Here is a 22,097-nt window from a genome sequence, read left to right as displayed (position 1 = left end):
TGACCGCTACAATTATTCAAGAAAGCAATTACACAAAAGCAACTGCAAACTATTACTACTTCACATAAATTATGAAAAATGTAATTCAAATACAAATTCATGCAAAATTGAGAAAATTGTTTTGTATAGTTGTCTTTTTGGTAAAAAAGGTTTTTGCAGTATTAATTGTTTTTTGGTTTGTTATGGGGACCTTTTATGATTTTCTCATTCTTGCATGATTTTGTTTTTTAACTAAATTTGTCTGTATTTATGTGAAACTTTGCTGTTGATTTTATATAATTGTTTTTTCAAACCATTGTAGCTACCATAATATTTATCTGCCCCAGGTTCAGACATTAGGGCTGCCCTTGTTAAATGTAACCACTTTCTAAAAGTATCATTTCTAAAATAGCAATGTTACATCCAGCTTTACCAATAAAGAGAGATTATAATTACCATTCCAAAGATTTAAAACATAACAGAGCTACTCCTTCTCAATCAGGAATTACAGCTTAAAAGTGTAATTAAGAATTCCCAGTGATAACCAATGAGAGGAGTAGGCCTCACAGTAGCGAAAAACCAATTTGGCCAATGCTTCCATTGTACCCCAACAGCACGCACCTGCCTGGCATGACCCTTCAGGGCTACAACCAAAAAAACAAACCCCACCTATTTACACCATTTTGTCGTTGGGCATTCATTCAAGATGTCATGAATGGCATCTATAAGACTTGTGGACGGTTGCCACCAATTTCAAATAGTGTACACACAGGATTTTGCAAAGGAAATCTATATGACCTAAGACTGCCAAAATACAAATCCCCACATTTTATCCACACAAGATCCCTCATACTGTTATATACACCACTGTGGCCATCCCATGTGCGCAATGGCAGCATCAGTAAGTACCCCATAAACATGCCACCTTAACAGTGCTTTTAGGTGGAGAAAAATGCTCAGGTAAATATTGCAGTCTAACAGTCCAAGGTGCAAATACATTGCTTCCACCTATGTGGGTGTAAGTCTCATGCTCACTGGGAGTAATGGGTCTAAATATCTAGTCAATCCTTACCTCTGCTACCACCCCATTGTATGTCTCGGTGTACTGCATTCCAGTCTAATTATCAAATGTGTCCTTTTCAATGTGTATGAAAATGACAAGGCAAAAGTGACACAAACAAGTACACTGCACCTGTGTAAGATCTGCAGATGTGGAGAGAAAAGGGATGCAAAGGGCACACATGGCTAACATAGGTTGAACTTAACAGGAGTGATTGAGACACCCAGAAGACCACTACCATTGCTACAGGCCTTAGCTGTTTAATTCAGAGCCTCGCTGTTTTATAATTGAAACATTATTAATATTATTTACAACAAAACATTGTTTTGTATTCATTAATCTTAAACTGCTAACGACCATTGACAAAGTTAATAGTCCTGGCTAGTTTTAGAGATATGTCAGCTGTCAAGTTGTCATCCTCTGAGAGGAACCAAAATACTGGTCAGGCGACACACTATGGAAATCACAAAAATGTTGTTTGTTTGTCATACGCCTAATTGAATAGGCCATGTATGCCCCTAATAGCGACACCCTCTAGATTTAAAACCTTAATTTCAAGCTCTTCCATTTCTAATGCTTTGCTGTATTTTTAAGATTGTTGACGGTCTCAGTAATGGTAAATGCAACAATTATTTATCTTTTTTATGACCCAAAATCACAGCCTTTAAAAAATATTCTTAGGCTTGTCTGATGCCGGCCTCCTCTACCTTGCTGTGTCAACTCTCCAACCTGCGAGATCCTGATGGCCAACCACTGCTCGTCTACTCTTTGTAGGACAGATGTGACATGTAAAGATGTTGTTGGCTTTGAAGAACCCAAGTTCCCTTTCCCCATAACTAGGGTCTGGTGTGTGATCACCAGGAGGGGTGTTCAAGGTCCAGCCTGGGCAGGCTTGTGAAATGATTTAAGAATCCAGCAAGAACCTAGAAAGAGCAAATGAGAATCTATATTTTTTACATAGGATTGAAAGTAGATTCTCCAACTTTTTTTAATGGGATTAACTGATGAATCTTGGTAGAAACAAAACACCATTAAATACCCATTTGTGATAAGCTGACCAGATAGAATAAGACTATCTCACACAAGACTTGGTCACAAGCATAGAATATATTTATTCCTCAGTGGTCCAGTGCCCCAGAGTCATGGCGGTGGTCCGAATCAGCGGTAAAACATCAGTACAGCCGCCTCCGTGATTTCCTTGCTAGCACTCCAGCGCACGTGAGTTCCATAGCCATCCCAGTCGAAGGCAGAAAAGTCCCCGCATTGCCTTGGATCACCTTCGGGAACATACCCTCCACTGCCAATGCAAAACTGCAAAAAGAAAAAGGAGAGTCAGAAATGGTTTTCAGAACTAAATTAAAGTAAATCACAGGGAGTAGTCACATCATTAAATATCCAGTATTCATATAATGCTTACTGGGGAACACAGAAAGAAAGCAGTTAATTGGCCCAGACTCACGCGGTTTTCTCTTACTGAAGCTGAGATTACATCTCTAGTCTCCAAGATCCACAATCAGCAACTTTCTCACTAGAAACTCCTGAAAACACCACATCGGCCTTCATCAAACTATTGGTTTTTCTATCAATAAAGTTGTTCATTAACCCTAAAGCACTTGAGAGATTTTCTCCATACAATGTGAGGCTAAAACTGGATTTCAGTCCCCTTCTGGGCCTCTCTTGTTGGAATCAGCAAATTAAGAAGCCCCTCTCAAAGTCTAGTGCCTGCCTTTTGTCACAGCATTGAATCTTCTTGGTAACTGATTTAAACGCACACCAATCATCTCCTCACAACAACCATACTGACTGCAGACCCCTGGCTCATCCCTTCTCTCAAGGGATTGGTGTCACTACAACGCGGTTTATAACAACGCATTCCGTTACATCGGAATTTTTACAACGCAGGATCCATTACATCGGATGCCATTACAACGCATGGCATTACATAGCAGATGCTATTACAACGCATGGCATTACATCGTAAGTATAGGTAAGTATACCTTTTTAAAAAAAATGTAATTAAGTTAATTTAATTAATTTAATTTAATTAATTTAATTAAAATACATTTTAAAATAGTAATTATTTTTATTTAATAAATGTAAATCTATTTATTTAAATTAATTTTAATAAAAATTGTAATTAATTTTATTTAATTAATATAATTAAATTAATTTAATTTAAATATTTTTTTGATTGTAATTAAATTAAATTATTTAAAATAATGTATTTAATTTAATTATTTTAATTAAGAAATGTAATTAATATAATATAATTAATTTAATTTAACCTAAAAACACCCCTGTACCCCAAAACCCAAACCCTGCCCTGAAACCTAAAAACACCCCTGTACCCCAAAACCCAAACCCTACCCTGAAACCTAAAAACACCCCTGTACCCCAAAAACCAAACCCTACCCTGAAACCTAAAAACACCCTTGTACCCCAAAACCCAAACCCTACCCTGAAACCTAAAAACACCCCTGTACCCCAAAACCCAAACCCTACCCTGAAACCTAAAAACACCCCTGTATCTCAAAACCCAAACCCTACCCTGAAACCTAAAAACACCCCTGTACCCCAAAACCCAAACCCTACCCTGAAACCTAAAAACACCCCTGTACCCCAAAACCCAAACCCTACCCTGAAACCTAAAAACACCCCTGTACCCCAAAACCCAAACCCTACCCTGAAACCTAAAAACACCCTTGTACCCCAAAACCCAAACCCTACCCTGAAACCTAAAAACACCCCTGTACCCCAAAACCCAAACCCTACCCTGACACCTAAAAACACCCCTGTACCCCAAAACCCAAAACCTACCCTGAAACCTAAAAACACCCCTGTACCCCAAAACCCAAACCCTACCCTGAAACCTAAAAACACCCCTGTACCCCAAAACCCAAACCCTACCCTGAAACCTAAAAACACCCCTGTACCCCAAAACCCAAACCCTACCCTGAAACCTAAAAACACCCCTGTACCCCAAAACCCTAAAACCTAAAAACACCCCTGTACCCCAAAACCCAAACCCTGCCCTAAAACCTAAAAATACCCAAACACCCCAAAACATATACCTCAGTACCCCAAAACATATACTCCTATACTCATACTTATTAAAAAAATTACTTAAATTAATAAATTTAATTTATAATATTTAAAAACATAAATAAATATTTTTATTTATTTTTATTTATAATTAATAATAATTAAATCAATTATATAATATTAAATAAAATAAAAAAATGTATATACTTACCAATACTTACGAAGTAATGGTATGCGTTGTAATACCATCTGCTATGTAATGCCATGCGTTGTAATGGCATCCGATGTAATGGATCCTGCGTTGTAATAGCTGCGTTGTAACAGCATTACGACGTAAAAGTTGCGTTGTAAGTGATACACACCCTCTCAAGTCACTCTCCATTGCAAGCATTGCTCCACTCTATGTTCTTCTATGTCCCCACCTCTTCTGCTGTCTCCCTCCCACACGCCCTTCAGTTACAGAAAACTTAGTTCACTTCTTTCACAGCTTCTTTCCAACAAAAGATTGAGTTAAAACCAGCCAAGATCTAAAATGATCCCTTGCTAGTTACACGCAGGTCTTTGCAGTGGATGCCTGACTGTAACTTGTGGCCTACTGGTCAAATAAAGACCTCTGCACAAGAAGCCTTATCCAGCTGTGCTCTCTTACATTAAATACACATTGGTAATATATGCATTATAAGTAACAGCTATATTAACTCTATGAGCTATTTAATGATTCAAACCCAGCACGTAAATTCATCACAAGTTATTTTACCAGACATTGCAAAATAGTAAAATAGTTCACTGTAGTAGGTGACTTTACCTCCCAGGGTTAACATAAAATGCAGTCTCTTTGTAACTAAGTAGAACAAACAAGCTTTGCTACCACATTTTTCTAGGTTTTCATATTTCTTTGGTGTGAAAGTTTGTAAAATTAAAAAAAAAATGCATAGGCCGACCGTCCTTGAGCATCTACTGGTTACCCCCAATCTTTACTGAACTCCCTTTAGGCCACAGGTCCCGTAACTCAATTTATAGGTTTCCGGTGTATACATGGTCCATTTCAAACACTGGGATTTTCTATTCAATTAAGTCATGTTGACGAAATGAGCAGAATAATTCACTTGAATTTCCAAAACAATCTGAACAAAGAATTATTGAAACTTTTGTGAGGTTAGAACTTTGATGAAATTGATTCCTCATGAGTAGGTTTGGATTACTCAACCGAAATACATTCCCTCCAGTACGTACAGTCTCAGAGCTACAGCCAATTGGTTTGACTCCAGAGCAGAGGGCAAATACCGCCTTCTCGTTGTTAAACGCGCGGAACCCAACAAAGCCCGCAACAATTTCCACTGTTGAAATAATAGAGAATAATGTGGTTAGACAGGAGAATGCTGGTATTCTGAAAGCACATGCTGCATTACTTACAATATATTCACACGCGTGCTCAACATGTGCACTTTCAATTTCTCTTCAAGAAACAATTATGAAAAGGGGAAGCTTGTGCCCTGGCCCACCTTGACCTCTGAACTCTTCAGCCATTTTTCCTCTTTGCCCAGTACCATGTATTATGTTATTTGTATTGTTGCTTTGTATTGTTCTTGTGCTGTGTCTTTGTATTTTATCACACTTGGTCATGTTTAGGAAAGACTTCACTTTCAAGCTAACTACTGAACCAGAATATACATTCAATACTTACTGGGTTAATAGACAGATGAGTAAAGTGTGCAAATTAACAGTATGTTGTAGATTTCCAAAACCTTGTCCCAACCTGGGAGTAATGGAAGAGATTACAAATTCTTTCAGAAGCATTTATTTATATTTATTTATTTCAGACTTATACCGCGCTAGGACTCGACTCCCGAAGGAGTATCTCCGCGCCTCTGGCACACATCTAAGAGCAAAGAAACCCAGACAATGTAATGTAATGGTCATCCCTAAATAGATGACCTAATGCTGGAAGAGAAAAGTTTTTATTTTTTTTCTAAATGGAAAGTGTTCTCTGCATAGTTTGAGTTCCATGGGGAGATCATTCCATAGCTTCGGACCGGCCACTGACAAAGCTCTGCCCCCTTGTTTTGTCTTGTTAAACTTGGGAACACATAATAATTGTTGATCTCCAGATCTGAGAGATCTAGAGGGGACATATACGTTAAACTTTTTAGTCAGGTAATCGGGACCATTCCCTGTGAGACATTTGTGAATAACGCAGCATACTTTAAACCTTACCCTCTGTTTCACTGAAAGCCAGTGGAGTTTGGTCAGCAGAGGTTTAGATGGAGTTAGGGCAGGGACATTAAGAACAAGAGGTGCAGCGGTATTTTGCACAACTTGTAGTCTTGCAATGATTCCCTCGTTGGCAGCTAGCAGCAAACCGTTGCAATAGTCTAATCTACTCAACACGAGCAATTGTACCAGGGTTCTTCTGGTGGTATCTGGGAGCAGGGGGAACACTTTCCGGAGAAGCCCAATAACATGGAAACAGGAGCCAACCACTTGGTTCCCATGTTGTTTCAAGGCAAGCTCCTGATCCAATTTTACGCCAAGATCTTTTACAACCTGTTTGGGCTCAGGGACGGGGCCGAGATCTTGCGGCCACCAGTCAGGAGCCCACAGGCGTTTAGCTTCCCCGAAAAGCATCACTTCTGTTTTAGAGACATTGCACTGCAGGAAGTTTAGTGCCATCCAATGGGCCACCTCTTTCATCCCCCTGGCAAAGGAGTTTCGCACTTCTGATGTCATCGTTTTGAACGGAAAGAGGAGTTGAGTATCGTCTGCGTACGATACCGGGATGAAGCCATGAGATCTCATGATGTTAGCTAGGGGGGCCACATAGATATTAAATAACGTGGGGCTCAAACAAGAGCCCTGTGGCACCCCCTTTGAGATCTCTACCTCCTCCGACCGATACGGACCCAAGATGACACTCTGGGTACGCTTTGTAAGGAAACTCCTTAGCCAGGCCAGCGCCTTGCCTTCCAGGCCGATGTTAATAAGTCTGGAGATCATGATGCATATGACACAGTGTCAAACGCCGCTGACAGATCTAAAAGCACCAGGATAACGGAAGAACCACTATCCTGTAGCATACGAAGATCGTCAGCGACGGACAGCAAGGCAGTCTCGGTGCTGTGTCTCGGCCTAAACCCAGACTGAGAGGGATCTAGCCCCCCTGCACTTTCGATGTAATTTGACAGGTGCTGATTGACAAACTTCTCAGTAAGCTTCCCAACTAAAGGGAGAAGTGAGATTGGTCTCAAGTTTGTCAATTCAGTCAAAGGGATGGTATTGTTTTTCCTCAGAGGTCTCACAAGTGCATGCTTCCAATCAGGGGGAACTTCCCCTGTGCTTAAAGACATGTTAACTATATGTCGAATTCCGGCACCCAAATCATTGGCCAATATTGGCATGATGCGTGCCGGAATGATATCTGAAGGGCACCCGCTCTTTATTTGAGTAGTTAAGGCAATGACCTCCTCCGTGGATATGGGAGGGAATTCAGCAAGCTTACCAACGCAGTTCATATGTACGCAGGTAAGTGACTGAGCAGTATTGTCAGCTATAGGCATATTATTACTATTTTTCTTGGAGGCCAATATTTTATCATATTGTGGAAAAGTAAATTTTGCCATGTTGTATGTGCCTACGTGTTCCCCATGTTATGTTATATGTGCATGATCGATATGCATGTATTCCCTTCTGATCGATTAAAGACGCAATTACAGTTGTGTCCATCTCTAGTATGCCAGTTTCCAGTCTTCGTGAAAGCAACGAATATTAGGCCCATGTAAACCTACGTTGCCACATTTTACAGTGTGCACGTTAATTCATTGAATTGTCCCCGTTTCTAGGCCTCAAAAGGGCCCGGACTCAGATTCAGCTCCTGTCTCCTGAACCCTCTCCAAGGAGCGATACAGCCCCCACCTGTATCCCTGACCCTTAGCTTACTTTCATGCCTCGCAGTGCCCGGCTCGGCCTGGCTCTGCCTCCCAGTCTGCCAAGAGTATGTTATGTTTCTAGTTATCAGTCCAGCCCTCCTTCTCTGCATTCCTAAGCTACTGAATCGCATCAATAGTTTCCGTCATAGTCTAGCCTTTATGTCTCCATGTAAGAGAAATACTGTATTAATATTCATAGAATATTCCTCACACACGCACTACATATAGAATTATGCATGCACCCGTCTTAAAGTCTATTAGCCTTTGCCCTGATAACTTTTGGATTCTATCAACATGTACTCTAAACAACAGATACTAGATATGCCTGGGTACATGTCGCTCTGACACTCCAGACTTTAGTCTCCTCTTCTAGCGCAGAAGTCATAGCCCCCCAGTTCTCCCTGGTAACACGTCATTGCCCGTTTGCGCGCACCACTAGGTTAGAGGTCCCAGCTGCTCAGGTAGCCCCCTCCATGTTTCCGCCCCGTTTATGACATATTCTGTTACGTTTACATCACATGTCTATGTATACGCCCTGTACACGCCTTCTTGTTACATCATTTTACCCTTATCTTTCGCGACTGCTACAAACCCCGCCTACTGCTACGCCTACTGTATTGAATGTAATGCAATTATTTTGATATATATATTGTGCACGGATATTAAAGTTTGCTAGCCAATTCCCAGATCCTGCCCGACAGCTGTCGGGCCCTGCCATCCTACTCCCGTACAGGCTGTCCTGTTCCTGTCCTTTATGCTTGATTAAAGCCTGTCAACTCCAACTACCTCGAATCTTGACTCTTATTTATTGAGCTACCTGTTTATTGATTATAGTCAAAAATAGATCCGGTAATAATTTATTTATTTACCACATAATGGCGCCCGAATAGGGACTTGCCCTTTCCCCACGCGCCGGAGAAGCCACTCAGGCCCCCTGATCCTCTGCAGCCGTGACGGAACCATACCGTGCACGTGCAGATATTTCTGCTTCAAGTATCCCTCAGGCCCACGGAGGAGACGGAGGTTGCGGTCCAGCATCCAGACGAGGCGGTGGAGGAACGCGGCGAGTCCCGACCAGAGCCCAAGCCGAGAGTCCAAGGTCCGAGGTATCCGGAGGCCCACCTGTAACTGAAGTCCGAAGTTCGTCCGTCCGTCGTCGTAGCAGTCCAGTCCAGTCCGAGGCCTTCCGTTCTTGCTGCCCGGTGAGTACCGTTGCTGGGGTAGTATCTAGACAGGGTCAATCAATTTGTCTCTGGTCCGTGGGTTTGGGTACGCAAATCCAACACGAAGTGTTCACTTAGGTGGGCGCGGGTCCTGACGTGTCTCTTTATGGGACCGGTAAGTTTCGTACTGTTTTAGCAGTGCATCTAGTCATTCTAGTAAGTTTCTGTTCCAGTAAGTTCTGTTCTCGAGAAATTCATGTGTTCTGTTTTCAGTATTCCAGGTAATATTCTGTCCGAACTGTTATTTTAAATGTTATTTCATGTGTTTTCAATGTCGTGGTATGAGTGATTTGTTTTCTTAAAGTTATTATTGTGTTTATCGTGTATTGTATTGTGTCCAGATTCCAGTCTTAGTTATGCCTCTGTTCACGAAGTTACGCCAGTTAAGAACTAGAAAAGGTCTGCTCGAAGAAGCAGTTCCTGTCCCGCCTAGGGACAGTCCAGGTCATTTTATGTATCAAAAGCATGGCATAAGTGCCATATTATATCTAGACTTATGGGTGGAGTACACCAAAGAATTAGAAGAAAAGTATAGATGGCCCGTATCAGGTACGTGGGATGCCGAGTGCATCATGCGAGTAGAAGAAGCATTATGGAAAAAGAAAGCCAGACAGTCCCAGAAGGATGCCATCGAGTTATGGCGCAAAGAATCTCATAGAAGAATCGAAAAAGAAATCAGAAAGACAGAATTAAGTAGGGAATCCTCAGAAAGAGCCCAAGAAAGGGAATTAATCGAAGTAGGTGAACGAGTTAAAGCTGAACAGTCAGACAGACAGAGAAATGCCCTCATTAAGGGTATGTATCCTCTTCTTGCCGAGGGCTTGCCAAAAGCAACCCCGGAAGCACCATGTAATTTTCCGCCGCCATTAGTTCCGATTAAGTTACGTCACAAACCGACCGCAGCTGATATTTTTCTCTCGTCCTATTTGGACGACACAGTCCCAGAATATGCAAATCCTGCTCCGCCAGTTCCTGTAAATAATGTAATTCCTGTTCCTCCAGCCACCGGGGCACCTGTTACAGCACCTGTTACGGTACCCCCGGTCCAGCCCATAGTACAAGTTCCCGCTACATCAGTCACTCTGCCAGCCCGTACAATACCCGTCGACGATTCCAGTTTAGGAGCCGCGGGGGGAGGTCCTCCTCGTACCCCGCCCCAACACAAACGTGTAACGTTAGTCGAGTTACATGAACGTGCGTTACAGCGTACGCCCAAACAGCAGTCCGTTGCAGATATTAAACGAGCTCTTACTGAATGCCGTTATGATCCAGTCCCAGGCGATGATGGTATGGTCATATATTCATTGCGTGTAAGACGGGTGACCGAATATTTGGACACCCTACCGAATATGAAAGAATATCTAGACAGAATATATCGTTTCATCCGTACAGGAGTAGATCCAGGAAGTATTGGCGAAGCCATGTCTCAAAGAAAAGTCGAGATCCAGCTCATGCTTTTAAAATTTCTAATTAATTGTTTAATAAGAGAACAAGATTATCCGGATAAAGACCCGGAAGAAATGAAAGTCCTGACCAGGTGGAGTGACCATATAGCCGAGGGAAGACACAAGACACAGAACTGTATAGATAGTATGTATAAGAAGATCCGTAGGGAAATAATAAAGTTACACGAGAAACGAAAAGCAGCACAAGTAAGCGAGAAAGAAGACAACTCTTCTACGGAAGAGGTAGACGACGAGAATCCCACCAGAATAGCGTATGTAGGTAGAACTAGACTCTCCGACCGACATTCACGCCTAGAACACAAGAAAGTTTTTCATCTTCCCGCACCAGAACAAGGTTCTCTAGAGCAAGTATTTCAAGCTACCGATCACATTCTGAAATCACGTATCGGTTATAGTGAACTTAGTACCATGCATGAACAAGAATTAGCCCGATCAGCAGTCCGATGGACTACTGATTCTACCACTTTTCCAGACGAAATAGTGGCACAAATGTTTCTGAAACTGCCCCCAGCCGAACAGCGACTGGTGGGTATGTATATGACCCAGTACCTCATTACCCTGTATGAGGGTCAACATTCTGATCCAGGTCCGTTACATGATGTTCTGAACGAGTTACTCCAGTATAGATGGAAAGGTTTAGGTACCGATTTAATTAGTGTCATTCTAGAACAGCGCCACAAATATAGAACGTTCCTGAATCCGCATTTTGTTCACGTCTCACCTCCAGAAAGTAAACCGTTTTACATAGATAGACAGCATCCGTTACGAGAAGTACACCCAGTTAGGACAGCGGGTGGTGAAATGCAACGAGTATTTGTTTACACCCCTATCACCAAGATGGAACTCTTAGAGATGAAGAAATTAATTCCCTGTCACGACAGATCCAGCAGGGTTCCATCGAGAATTAAAAGACATGCTCAGAATGGGAGAATACACGTATCCAGATATTATTAAAATGCTAAAGGTCCTGTTGCCCGCAGGGGTATATGAAAAACTCAAGGAAAAAGAATGGGAGGTGGGAGAGAAAAAGATTGATTGGACAGCTCTAGAAGCTGAAGATAAAATACGAGTACCAGGTACCGGTCTTGGGGACAAATGTAAAGAATTGCCCGAGTTATTGATACAAGTTTTGCCAAGGTTACTAGCCACGAAAAAGGAAGATTGGGATGCAATCTCAGCATGTAAACAGAAACAGGATGAAGACACTAGTGATTTTTATTCTAGATTTGAAAAATGTTTTATTATTAACAGTGGTTTGAAGACAAGTAGCGAGTCGTACCCTCATCTTTTTGTTTCTAAACTAGTCGAGAATTCAAGTCCACAAGTTAAAAATCGAGTATTGAAAGTCGAAAGTAGTTGGCAAGCTAATACCCCGTCACAAATGCTCCAAATGCTCCAGTATCACCAGAACAGAATCAGGGAAGAGCAAGAACACGAAAGGAGACGTATGAAAGACACGAAAATGAAAGTATTAGTTGCACAATCTGTTCCACAAGACAGTCAGAAGAGGGGTCCGAATCAAGCCAGTCATCCTGCAACTCCCGTTAAAGGGACATGCAATTATTGTAAACAGCCAGGTCATTTTAAAAACGAGTGTGCAGTTCTGAAACACAACATAGCCACTGGTAAAACTAAAGAAAGACCACGTCCGCCTAGACAAGAACAAGTTTCACAGACTTCACAGTCACCACAGAATGCACAACAGACAGTTCCAGCATCGCAGCCTATCGCTGCAACACAGCACGTTACACAGCAAATGTACCAGTATGCTCAGTCAGAGTATCCAGAGTATCAACAGTATTCATGAAACAGCCTAGAGAGGGAGGTAGGCTTGCCTCTCATCGAGATACCTGTAGATCAAGAGGGTCCCTATGTACACAGTCAAGTATTAGGGAAAGACAGAAAGTTTCTGATTGATACAGGGGCAAGTAGGACTACTATCAGTCACGACGAGGTTCCAGGGGCTCCGCTCTCAGGCTCTAAAAATGTTTCCCTTGGATTTTCAGGAAAGCCAATTGTTAACGAGATTTCAAAACCAGTTTCCCTAGAAGTTGGTCCATTGTCCCGAACTACTGATTTGTTACTTACGAAGTCGTGTCCAGAAAATTTGTTAGGCATTAAAACATTGAAAGAATTAGGTGCAGTTATTTGCTGTTCTCCAGAAGGAGTCCGATTGTTTTTGCGTGACTTCAAAGGTCACTATGTATTACGCGATTTTGATCCAAGGTTACTAAATGTCCCGCAGCATCTATGGGCGCAAGGTCCAACTGATGTAGGTTTTATGCACATCACACCCCATCGTGTGACTCTCAAGCAAGGTATAGTCCTGCCACGAATCAGACAGTACAGATTGCCACCTGAGGCTGTAGCAGCCTTATCCAAAATTATTAACGAGCTCATTGCTCAAGGAGTGGTTGTAGAAACTGACTCCAATGTATGTAATTCTCCTATCATTCCAGTCATGAAACGTACTGATCCAAATGCACCTCCAGTATATCGATTAGTGATTGACCTTCGAGAGCTTAACAAATGTATCATACCCCAGTACCCAGTGGTCCCAGATATTTCTTCCCTATTAACAGCCATTGATTCTGAAGCTACATTTTTCACTGTCATCGACCTCAAGAATGCATTTTTCAGTGTCCCCATTCACCCAGACAGTCAGTTTCTTTTCGGATTCTGTTTAAATGGAAGGAGCTATAAATTCACACGAGCTCCTCAAGGTTTCACAGAAAGTCCTAGTATTTACAGACAAGCACTTAAGAGACAACTAGACAATATTCACATGCCAACTGACACTGCCCTGCTCCAGTATGTCGATGATCTACTGATCACAGCCCGTTCTGAACGTGACTGCGAGCGTGCGTCACTTACAGTTCTGTATTTCCTAGCCGAGCAGGGGCACAAGGTGTCCCCTTCGAAGCTCCAGTTCTGTGTCCAGCAAGTGATCTACTTAGGCCACTTGCTGTCCAAGTGGGGTAGGCAGTTGACACCAGATCGTATCCAGTTAATAGCGAGTCTTCCACAGCCCAAGACACAGAAGGAGGTATGAGCTTTTATCGGCCTCACTTCTTATTGCAGACAATGGATTCCTCAGTATGCATTTCTAGCCAAGCCACTGATACAGTTAACGACACAGGAGGCAGCCGTATCGACTGTCCTCCCTTGGACATCTGAACATACACTTAGTTTTAATGAATTAAAGAAAGCTTTATGCCAAGCACCTGTTCTAGCAACACCGAACTACAGTAAGCCTTTTACACTTTTTGTCACAGAACGTGATGGTACTGCATTATCTGTTCTCACACAAGATCAAGCAGGACAATACAAGCCCTGTGCTTATTTTTCTAGCACATTAGATCCAGTAGCCCAGGCTCTGCCTGCGTGCCTCAAGTCAGTTGCTGTAATGGCAGAAACCGGTCCCCGGAAGCTTGTTTCCTTCCCAGTGTAAGAATTGGCTTTTGTAGTCTGGTCTGCCCTGTTCCCATGATGCACTGGGCCAGGGACAGACTAATTTGCATACAGCCAGGTTCTGAAACTGGGATGGTGCAATGAGCTAAAAAACGGTGTTGGATTTAGCCCTGATCTCTTGACTGGGTGAGAGTACTCTGCTTAATTCAGAGACTCTGTCCATCACCACCCCTTGTTGTAAATAATCAAGTCAGTTGCGGCCACAGCTCTAGCTATCAGACAAAGTGATTCCATAGTGTTAGGACATTCCCTGACAGTACAAGTCCCACATTCCGTGGAAGTTCTTTTAAACCGAACACAGACTCAACACTTGACAATTGCACGTTTAACAGGTTATGAACTGACACTGTTTCAGCCACACATAGAAATCAGACGCTGCAACATTCTAAATCCTGCTACTCTGTTACCGTCAGTTACTTCGAATCCTGCCACACATGACTGTGTGGAAGTTGTTAACACTATGACCAAGCCAAGACAAGACCTGACAGACATTGCATTACCTAATCCCGACCTGACACTTTATGTGGATGGTTCATGTACGAGAACAAGTACAGGAGAACTAGTAGCCGGGTATGCAGTGACTACTGAAACCGAAGTTATAGAAACACACCGTATTGACATCCTGTCTGCTCAAGCAGCAGAGCTAGTCGCTCTGACCCAAGCCTGCATACGTGCCAAGAACCTGAAAGTAAACATATATACAGATTCACGTTATGCATTCGGAGTCGTACATGACTTTGGAGTGCTCTGGCAGGAGAGAGGTTTCATGACTTCTCATGGAACCAAGATTCAGCATGGTCTCCTCATTCAAGCTCTGTTAGATGCAATACATTTACCGACAGCTATCGCTATCATGAAGTGCAAAGCACATACGAAAGTTACTGACATTATTTCCCAAGGTAACGATCTAGCAGATCGAACAGCCAAGCTTACAGCTCAGACCCCAGACATTCCGACACAGACACTCACTCCAGATCCGACTACATGTATGACAGTAAAGGACCCTACACAAGATGTCATAGACATACAGTTACATGCTACTCCTGAAGAAATCAAGAAATGGTCCGAACAAGGAGGGGTCCAGACAGATCAAGGATGGTTGACGAAGGGAAAAGCCACATGGTTTCTCCCTGACTCTATGGTTCAAGTCATTATCAATACCGCACATAGTCCAGCACATCTAGGAGAAAAAGCCATGTTAGATAGTATACAGAACCTTTGGTTCAACAAGCACTTACGAGCTGCAGCCAAGCAGAAAGTCCGTACCTGTATGATATGTTGTCAATTCAATCCAGGTAAAAGTGTCCCGGTGGAACAAGGTGGATTCCAACCCCCTGACCACCCTTTTGAAGTCCTCCAGATGGATTACATTCAGATGGAGCGATGTCGAGGTTTCAAGTATGTCCTCGTAGTTGTATGCGCTTTGTCCAGGTGGACAGAAGCATATCCAGTTCCAGATTATACAGCAGCGACCACTGCTAGGCAGTTGGTTCGTGAATTCTTTCCCCGTTATGGACTCCCTAGGGTCGTGTATTCTGATAACGGCCAGCCATTCTCATCCGAGTTAATGAAACATGTTTCCCTCTTGTTAGGGTACCAGTGGAAGTTCCATTGTGTACGCCATCCTGAAGCAGCCGGTCTCGTAGAGAGACATAATCAGACCCTGAAAATCCGTATTGCTAAGACATGTAAAGAGAAAGGTGTAGACTGGCTAGTTGCCCTGCCAGTTGCTTTATTCTTCATGCGGATGGTTGCACATTCCAGATCAGGTCTGTCCCCTTATGAGGTCGTATTCGGCCGCCCTCCAAACATGTGGGGTACACCTAGACCCCGCAGTATTACAGATGTTTCCAGTAGTATGCTGACAGATTACCTAGCTTCCTTGATGTCTGCCCTACACTCTTGTCGTTCACAGGTTGCCGCCGCATTTCCAGACAACACCGAGGTGAAACCGCATGAGGTCATTCCAGGCGACCTCGTCCTTGTAAGGAACTTTGATCGTTCAAGTCCGCTGGAGCCTCGTTGGAAAGAGCCGCGACTTGTCCTCCTGACCACCCGCACGGCCGTGAAGTTGGAAGGCCGCAAGGGGTGGGTCCATCTGTCCCATATAAAGAAGTTCCATGGAGTTCGAGAAAAAACATTTTCAAAGGACTGTTCCATTTCTAAAGACTGCCTGAAACCAGACTCTAATCTGAATCCTGAACTGAAAGTTCCTCTGTTAGAGAAAACTCCGCAACAGGAGTATAAGTTAAAGCTCCGGTCTAGTAAAATAAGTCAGCCAGTTTAATTGTCTAAGTCCCTCTCGGGTGAAACGGTTAGACAGGTATCTGACATGTATGAGATAGACCCCCATAGTGAGAGAGTTAGTCAAAACTCTATAAGATGTATCGTTTTTCTAAGTTTCTTATTGTTTCTAAGTTTGATGGTTACCTGCACAAGTTATGCATTACATTTATGTTTTCCAAGTTCACATGTAAATAAGTTTTCTAATACTACAGTAGAGCACACATTTAGTGATCTGCCTGCTCACAAGTTATCCTATCGTCTTGCTATGCGTAATAATACATTTATAAGAATGTTACACTATTCACACCAGACCAGCAATGCTACTAATTGTTGGGTGTGTGGTCGACTCCCCCCTTTCCAGACACCGAAGGGAGTTCTGCCACTTTTTCCTTATCCGTTTTCACATAATGGTTCGTGTGGAGCATGGTCCACGTTAACGTCATCCTCCAATGATATGTCCCTTCTGAATAGAACATGTTTCCCAGACAAGCAAGGTCTCCCCCATAGAACAGGGTTAGATATAGAAAATGAAGTATATGATTTAGGTAATTATTCTTCGAATCTCATGGTCCTGAATGTTCAGTCTGATACTACTCCAGACTTGCCTGCTATTTCAGTACTACCAGTCAAAGGCGAATTATGTGTCAGAAAGAATGGTTCCACACATGTAGGACATAGTGATTGTACTACTATTGTCGAGTATAGTGACAGTGGGAAATCTATTTTCAAAGCTTCACGTCATTCTTATTTTGTTTGTGGTCAGACCGCATATGTTCGTCTACCCCTCGATTGGGATGGAACCTGTTACATTGCCTTCCTACTGCCACCAGTTTTCCTAGCCCCATCTGATTATCACAGAAACACACATCTAGTACACGTCAGGCATAGAAGGGAGATCGAGTCCCCAATTGTCGATCAAACTGAAACTACTCTAGAACAGTATCAAGACTTTAATAAAGGTTTCTTCTTCTTTATAGGACCTGTCCAGAATAGTAAGCTAATACGTAGACTAACCAGAACCCTTGAAGCAGTAGTGAATGAGACTACTTCTGCTCTAGGTAACTTAACCGAAGAGCAATCTGCTATGAGATTTGTCGTGCTCCAAAATCGTCTCGTTCTTGACGTCATACTGGCCGATAGAGGAGGAGCATGTAGAGTCATCGGATCTAGTTGTTGCATTTTCATTCCAAATAACGCACCGTCTGTTTATTCAGCTATAACTAGACTTCATAAAATTGCCCATCAGTTACACCAGAATCCAGGCACCTGGACATGGTCCGGTTGGCTCTGGAGTATCATATCTGCCTGGGGATGGAAAGTATTGTCATTTCTAGGTATTGCAGTAATGATCATATTCAGTTGCTGCCTCTGTATACAATGTTTCAAAAAGGGGGGTGGTGATGGACAGAGTATCTGAGTTAATCAGAACACTCCTACCCAGTCAACAGATCAGGGCTTGATCCATCACCGTTTTTTAGCTCACTGCACCATCCCAGTTCAGAACCTGGCTATATGCAAATTAGTCTGTCCCTGGCCCAGTGCATCATGGGAACAGGGCAGACCAAACTACCAAGCCAATTCTTCACTGGAAAGGAAACAAGCTTCCGGGGACCGGTTTCTGGCATTACAGCCGTCTTCGGCCCGGCTTGCTTGAATCCTGATGGTGCAGTGAGCAAGGGACTCATGTCTGAGCATACCCTTCCACGCTTGTGGTGGCCAAAATATTTCAAAAAGGGGGGTGGTGATGGACAGAGTATCTGAGTTAATCAGAACACTCCTACCCAGTCAACAGATCAGGGCTTGATCCATCACCGTTTTTTAGCTCACTGCACCATCCCAGTTCAGAACCTGGCTATATGCAAATTAGTCTGTCCCTGGCCCAGTGCATCATGGGAACAGGGCAGACCAAACTACCAAGCCAATTCTTCACTGGAAAGGAAACAAGCTTCCGGGGACCGGTTTCTGGCATTACAGCCGTCTTCGGCCCGGCTTGCTTGAATCCTGATGGTGCAGTGAGCAAGGGACTCATGTCTGAGCATACCCTTCCACGCTTGTGGTGGCCAAAATATTTCAAAAAGGGGGTGGTGATGGACAGAGTATCTGAGTTAATCAGAACACTCCTACCCAGTCAACAGATCAGGGCTTGATCCATCACCGTTTTTTAGCTCACTGCACCATCCCAGTTCAGAACCTGGCTATATGCAAATTAGTCTGTCCCTGGCCCAGTGCATCATGGGAACAGGGCAGACCAAACTACCAAGCCAATTCTTCACTGGAAAGGAAACAAGCTTCCGGGGACCGGTTTCTGGCATTACAGCCGTCTTCGGCCCGGCTTGCTTGAATCCTCCTCGCTAACTTTATACTCCTCGAGTAGGGGAGAGCTAGAGCGCTAACCGCTCACCTCCCTGAATGTGCCTGGCTCTGCCCCGCCTTCCACACCCGTGATTGGATGGAGGGTCGGACCGGGCGTGCAGGCACAGGTCAAGCTACCTTTGGAGCTGATTAAGCATGGGCGTAAAATCCGCTCCGCTCGCGGATTTTTCGGATTTTCGGCAAATCCGCAATCCGCGAACGCTCGCGAATTTGTCGAAAATCCGTGAATCCGCTCGCGGCGGATTTTTTGCTTGGTTGCGGCGCGCGGCGTGGTGCACGGCGTTCACTTTCCGTCATTTTAGCGTTTGCCGAGTTGTTTTTCTTTGCGAGTGACGCGCCATTTTAGATCTTGCTGCTTGTTCCCGCGGGAGTTTGTCGCCCGCGAATACGTACTCGCGGCTTGCCACCTTGCACAGCACACCTCGCGAGAGTTCGCAATTGCGAACACGTAGTTGCGGCGGAAAGGAACAATCTCGCACTTGCGAAATAGAGATTTTGCAATTTCGCACAAGAAAATCACCAGCAAACAGGATAAACCTTCAGAAAATTATGATTTTTATCAGAATCACTCCTCAGGTTGACATTTGCATGGCCTTTTTTTTTTTGCAAGGAGTCCATTTTGGGGGGGGGGAGGAAGGAAGTGCCCCACAGTCTCCAACTTCCTGTTCCTGTCCAGCAGGCTCCTCCCAGTGCTTTGTCCATCTCCTGGTCACTTTCATTTGGATCTGGAGCTGGAAGGATTACTTTTTGTGGGTGCTGCTGGATATTTGGATTTGAGGCCTTTTTGACTGTCTTTGGATCACTTTTGGATTAGAAATCAACTTTCACAAGTAAGTTTGTTTGGGGCATTACAGTTGCTGCAAGTAAAATTTTGGAACTTTTTCAGAACATTAAATAAATTATATTGTGGGTAGCCACAGTATCCAGTAGGACCAGGGTTGGTTAGGGGTGCATGATACAACTGTTTTGTTGAATTTAAACACCATTTAGGCCATGGATGGGCTGGGATTGTGCTGATTTTTGTCTTTTTTTTGGGACTGCTGGTGGGGCCCTTTGCCCAGGGGTGGTGAGTGTTGCATGGGCCTAGTCTTTCTGTGGGGTGTTTTCTTAAATTTAAACATAATTGAGGCCATGGATGGGCTGGGATTGTGCTTATTTTATTGTTTTTTGTCGCTTTTGGGGGGCTGCTGGTGTGGCCTTTTGCCCAGGGGTGGTGGGTGGTGCATGGACTGAGTGTGCCTGTGGTGTGGTCTCACTCTCTTTAATGTAAACATCATGGATGGCATTGGATTGTGGTGATTTCTGGCTGTTTTTCTGTTTTTTGGGGGTGTACTGTTGATGTGGACTGGCCATGTGGGTGGTGGTGGTGGCCATCTTGAGTGCTGGCTGCTACAGGCAACATGTGCTTGGGGTGTAAGGGGCCCTTTTGAGGAGAGGCAGTGTCTGAGGCCTGCACTTATTTTGCCTACTTTTCATCCATTATGCCCAGGGGTAGTGAGTGTTGCATGGGCCTAGTGTGTTTTTGAGGGGTGTCTTCTTGAATTTAAACACCATTGAGGCCATGGATGGGCTGGGATTGTGCTGATTTTATTGTTTTTTGTCGTTTTTTTGGGCCTGCTGGTGGGGCCCTTTGCCCAGGGGTGGTGAGTGTTGCATGGGCCTAGTCTTTCTGTGGGGTGTCTTCTTGAATTTAAACATAATAGAGGCCATGGATGGGATGGGATTGTGCTTATTTTATTGTTTTTTGTCGTTTTTGGGGGGCTGCTGGTGTGGCCTTTTGCCCAGGGGTGGTGGTGCATGGACTGAGTGTGCCTGTGGTGTGGTCTCACTCTCTTTAATGTAAACATCATGGATGGCATTGGATTGTGGTGATTTCTGGCTGTTTTTCTGTTTTTTGGGGGTGTACTGTTGATGTGGACTGGTCATGTGGGTGGTGGTGGTGGCCATCTTGAGTGCTGGCTGGTACAGGCAACATGTGCCTGGGGTGTAAGGGGCCATTTTGAGGAGAGGCAGTGTCTGAGGCCTGCACTTATTTTGCCTACTTTTCATCCATTATGCCCAGGGGTAGTGAGTGTTGCATGGGCCTAGTGTTTCTGAGGGGTGTCTTCTTGAATTTAAACACCATTGAGGCCATGGATGGGCTGGGATTGTGCTGATTTTATTGTTTTTTGTCGTTTTTTTGGGCCTGCTGGTGGGGCCCTTTGCCCAGGGGAGGTGAGTGTTGCATGGGCCTAGTCTTTCTGTGGGGTGTCTTCTTGAATTTAAACATAATTGAGGCCATGGATGGGCTGGGATTGGGCTTATTTTATTGTTTTTTGTCGTTTTTGGGGGGCTGCTGGTGTGGCCTTTTGCCCAGGGGTGGTGGGTGGTGCATGGACTGAGTGTGCCTGTGGTGTGGTCTCACTCTCTTTAATGTAAACATCATGGATGGCGTTGGATTGTGGTGATTTCTGGCTGTTTTTCTGTTTTTTGGGGGTGTACTGTTGATGTGGACTGGCCATGTGGGTGGTGGTGGTGGCCATCTTGAGTGCTGGCTGGTACAGGCAACATGTGCCTGGGGTGTAAGGGGCCATTTTGAGGAGAGGCAGTGTCTGAGGCCTGCACTTATTTTGCCTACTTTTCATCCATTATGCCCAGGGGTAGTGAGTGTTGCATGGGCCTAGTGTTTCTGAGGGGTGTCTTCTTGAATTTAAACACCATTGAGGCCATGGATGGGCTGGGATTGTGCTGATTTTATTGTTTTTTGTCGTTTTTTTGGGCCTGCTGGTGGGGCCCTTTGCCCAGGGTTGGTGAGTGTTGCATGGGCCTAGTCTTTCTGTGGGGTGTCTTCTTGAATTTAAACATAATTGAGGCCATGGATGGGCTGGGATTGGGCTTATTTTATTGTTTTTTGTCGTTTTTGGGGGGCTGCTGGTGTGGCCTTTTGCCCAGGGGTGGTGGGTGGTGCATGGACTGAGTGTGCCTGTGGTGTGGTCTCACTCTCTTTAATGTAAACATCATGGATGGCGTTGGATTGTGGTGATTTCTGGCTGTTTTTCTGTTTTTTGGGGGTGTACTGTTGATGTGGACTGGCCATGTGGGTGGTGGTGGTGGCCATCTTGAGTGCTGGCTGGTACAGGCAACATGTGCCTGGGGTGTAAGGGGCCATTTTGAGGAGAGGCAGTGTCTGAGGCCTGCACTTATTTTGCCTACTTTTCATCCATTATGCCCAGGGGTAGTGAGTGTTGCATGGGCCTAGTGTTTCTGAGGGGTGTCTTCTTGAATTTAAACACCA

General features: G+C 44.0%; 1 protein-coding gene across 3 annotated transcripts in view; it reads right to left on the bottom strand.

Annotated features, from left to right (window-relative positions):
* Positions 1 to 2,131: 2,131 nt before the first annotated feature.
* The window catches only part of LOC144799627 (intelectin-1-like), a 110,971-nt gene continuing 91,005 nt past the window's right edge, over positions 2,132 to 22,097 (bottom strand). For 2 of the 3 annotated variants that reach the window (XM_078671046.1, XM_078671045.1), the window contains exons 7-8: positions 5,289 to 5,418; positions 2,132 to 2,350 (exon numbers count right to left, since the gene is read on the bottom strand). In XM_078671046.1, the coding sequence (XP_078527172.1) occupies positions 2,212 to 2,350; positions 5,289 to 5,418 (269 nt within the window). In that variant the 3' untranslated portion in view covers positions 2,132 to 2,211. The remainder of the gene's footprint in view (positions 2,351 to 5,288; positions 5,419 to 22,097) is intronic. The other variant, XM_078671047.1, reaches the window with a different exon arrangement.

Source organism: Lissotriton helveticus, chromosome 12 (genome assembly GCF_964261635.1).
Source record: "Lissotriton helveticus chromosome 12, aLisHel1.1, whole genome shotgun sequence".
Taxonomy (NCBI): domain Eukaryota; kingdom Metazoa; phylum Chordata; class Amphibia; order Caudata; family Salamandridae; genus Lissotriton; species Lissotriton helveticus.
Note: the sequence above shows the minus strand (reverse complement) of the source record. Positions and strands in the feature narration are given on the sequence as shown.